This window comes from Vigna radiata, chromosome 6 (genome assembly GCF_000741045.1).
Source record: "Vigna radiata var. radiata cultivar VC1973A chromosome 6, Vradiata_ver6, whole genome shotgun sequence".
NCBI lineage: Eukaryota > Viridiplantae > Streptophyta > Magnoliopsida > Fabales > Fabaceae > Vigna > Vigna radiata.
The window spans coordinates 11,630,608-11,632,689 of NC_028356.1; the positions used below are offsets into that span (position 1 = coordinate 11,630,608).

Consider the following 2,082-nt stretch of genomic DNA (forward strand, 5'->3'; position numbering starts at 1 on the left):
AAATGAAATATTTGGGAAATATAAACGACATTGGAGCTTACTCAAGGTAAGGTTGAACTTCATTGCAATTGATCAAAACATGAACATGAGCTGATCTCAATTCTTGATCACTTAACCAATGAGTTGATTCCCTCCCAGAATGACGACCAGGCTGGACAAACACTGATAATGTTGCAGTACGGCTTTCTGTTTCAGTGTCTACTTCATTTCTACTGCTTTGTGGTGTTAACATGAAGTTTTTGAAATAATGGGAACAAAAATTAGTTGTCTCTCTATGCAAGTATGATGCGCAAATAGATCCTTCAACCCTAGCTTTATTCTTAACTGAACATTTAGCATATCCCATGAACCTACAATTACGAAAGTGACATGTTAGGATTTTTGAATTATGGTAAGTAATTTGAACAATAAGATGTCATATTGTCACCTTTCAAAAGGGTACATCCACCTATAGTGGACTGGTCCACCAAGTCTTGCCTCATATGGAAGATGGATAGGGAGATGTTCCATACAATCAAAGAATGAGGGAGGAAATATTCTCTCCATCTTACACAGAATGAAGGGAATATTTTCTTCCATCTTCACCAAGTCATCCTCGTTCAATGTCGTAGAACACAAATCTCTGAAGAAATGACTTATCTCTATAATGGGATTAAGAACATGAGCCGGTAAAGAACTAAACGCTATAGGAACTAAGCATTCCATAAACACATGACAGTCATGGCTTTTCATCCTAATGAACTTTCCCCTATTAACATCAACACACCTTGACAAGTTAGAAGAATATCCGTCAGGCATCCTAAGATCTTTGACCCAATGGCAGACTTGTTTTGTTTGGTCTGAAGAAAGTGTATAATTTGCTTGTGGCTTGTACATGTTTCCATTGATATGGCTTTTTAGCTCCAAATCTTTTCGTCTACAATACAAAGCTAAATCCATTTGGGCCTTGGCATTGTCTTTTGTCTTGCCCGCAACATTCATCACAGTATTAAAGATGTTGTCAAAGAAATTTTTTTCAATGTGCATGAAATCAAGATTATGCCTTAACAAATTATGCTTCCAATAAGGTAGATCCCAAAAGATGCTTCTTTTCGTCCAATTATGCCACTCACCGTATCCATCAATTCTTGGTGCACCATTTTCAGTTATTTTAGGATAACCGTTGATTCTATTCCAAACTTCTTCTCCCGTTACATATGGTGGTGCGTCATCCATCTCCACTTCCCCCTTTTTGAAAGCATTCTTGTTCCTCCTAAAGGCATGGTCATTCGGTAAAAACCTTCGATGGGAGTCAAGCCAGGAATTTTTTGCCCCATGATATAATCTAAAAGCCTTTGTATGCTCCATGCAATGTGGACATGCCAGTTTACCATGACTGCTCCAGCCGGACAACATACCATAAGCAGGAAAGTCATTAATTGTCCACATCAACATGACTCTCAAAATAAAGTTTTGTTTCCTTGAAATATCATATGTTATCACACCCGTCCACAACTTCTTCAATTCATCTATCAAGGGCTCTAGGAACACATCTATGCGAACCTTTAGATTGAATGGCCCGGGAATGAGACATGACAAGAACATGTAAGGTTTAGACATGCACATTTCTGGAGGAAGATTGTAAGGGGTGACAATAACTGGCCAACATGAATATGGTATATTTGATGCCTGTACATATGGGTTAAAACCGTTAGAGCATAAACCGAGTCGTACATTGCGTGGCTCCATACCAAAGTCAGCATATACTTTATCAAAGTGCTTCCAAGCCTCTCCATCACATGGATGACGCAAATCACCATTTGTCGACCTATTATGATAATGCCATGTCATATGTCCTGCAGTTTGTGTTGAGGCATACATTCTTTGTAGTCTAGGAATTAATGGCAAATAGAACATTGANTTCACAGGAACTTCTTTTGTAGTAGTTGCTCCCGTGTTACGTGGTTTATATCTTGGCTTTCCACAAAATTTGCATTCAAGCAACGCGCCATCATTCTTACCATATTCATTATCATAGAAAAGCATGCAACCATCCACGCAACAATCAATCCTCTGCGATTGTAATCCCAACTTTGATACACA

At 38.5% G+C, this 2,082-nt stretch overlaps 1 protein-coding gene across 1 annotated transcript in view; it reads right to left on the bottom strand.

Moving 5' to 3' along the window:
* LOC106763433 overlaps positions 1-2,025 on the bottom strand; it is a 12,876-nt gene extending 10,851 nt beyond the window's left edge. Inside the window, exons 1-2 of the mRNA XM_014647627.1 lie at positions 428-2,025; positions 42-350 (exon numbers count right to left, since the gene is read on the bottom strand). Coding sequence (XP_014503113.1) covers positions 42-350; positions 428-2,025 — 1,907 coding nt within the window. The remainder of the gene's footprint in view (positions 1-41; positions 351-427) is intronic.
* Positions 2,026-2,082: the final 57 nt, after the last annotated feature.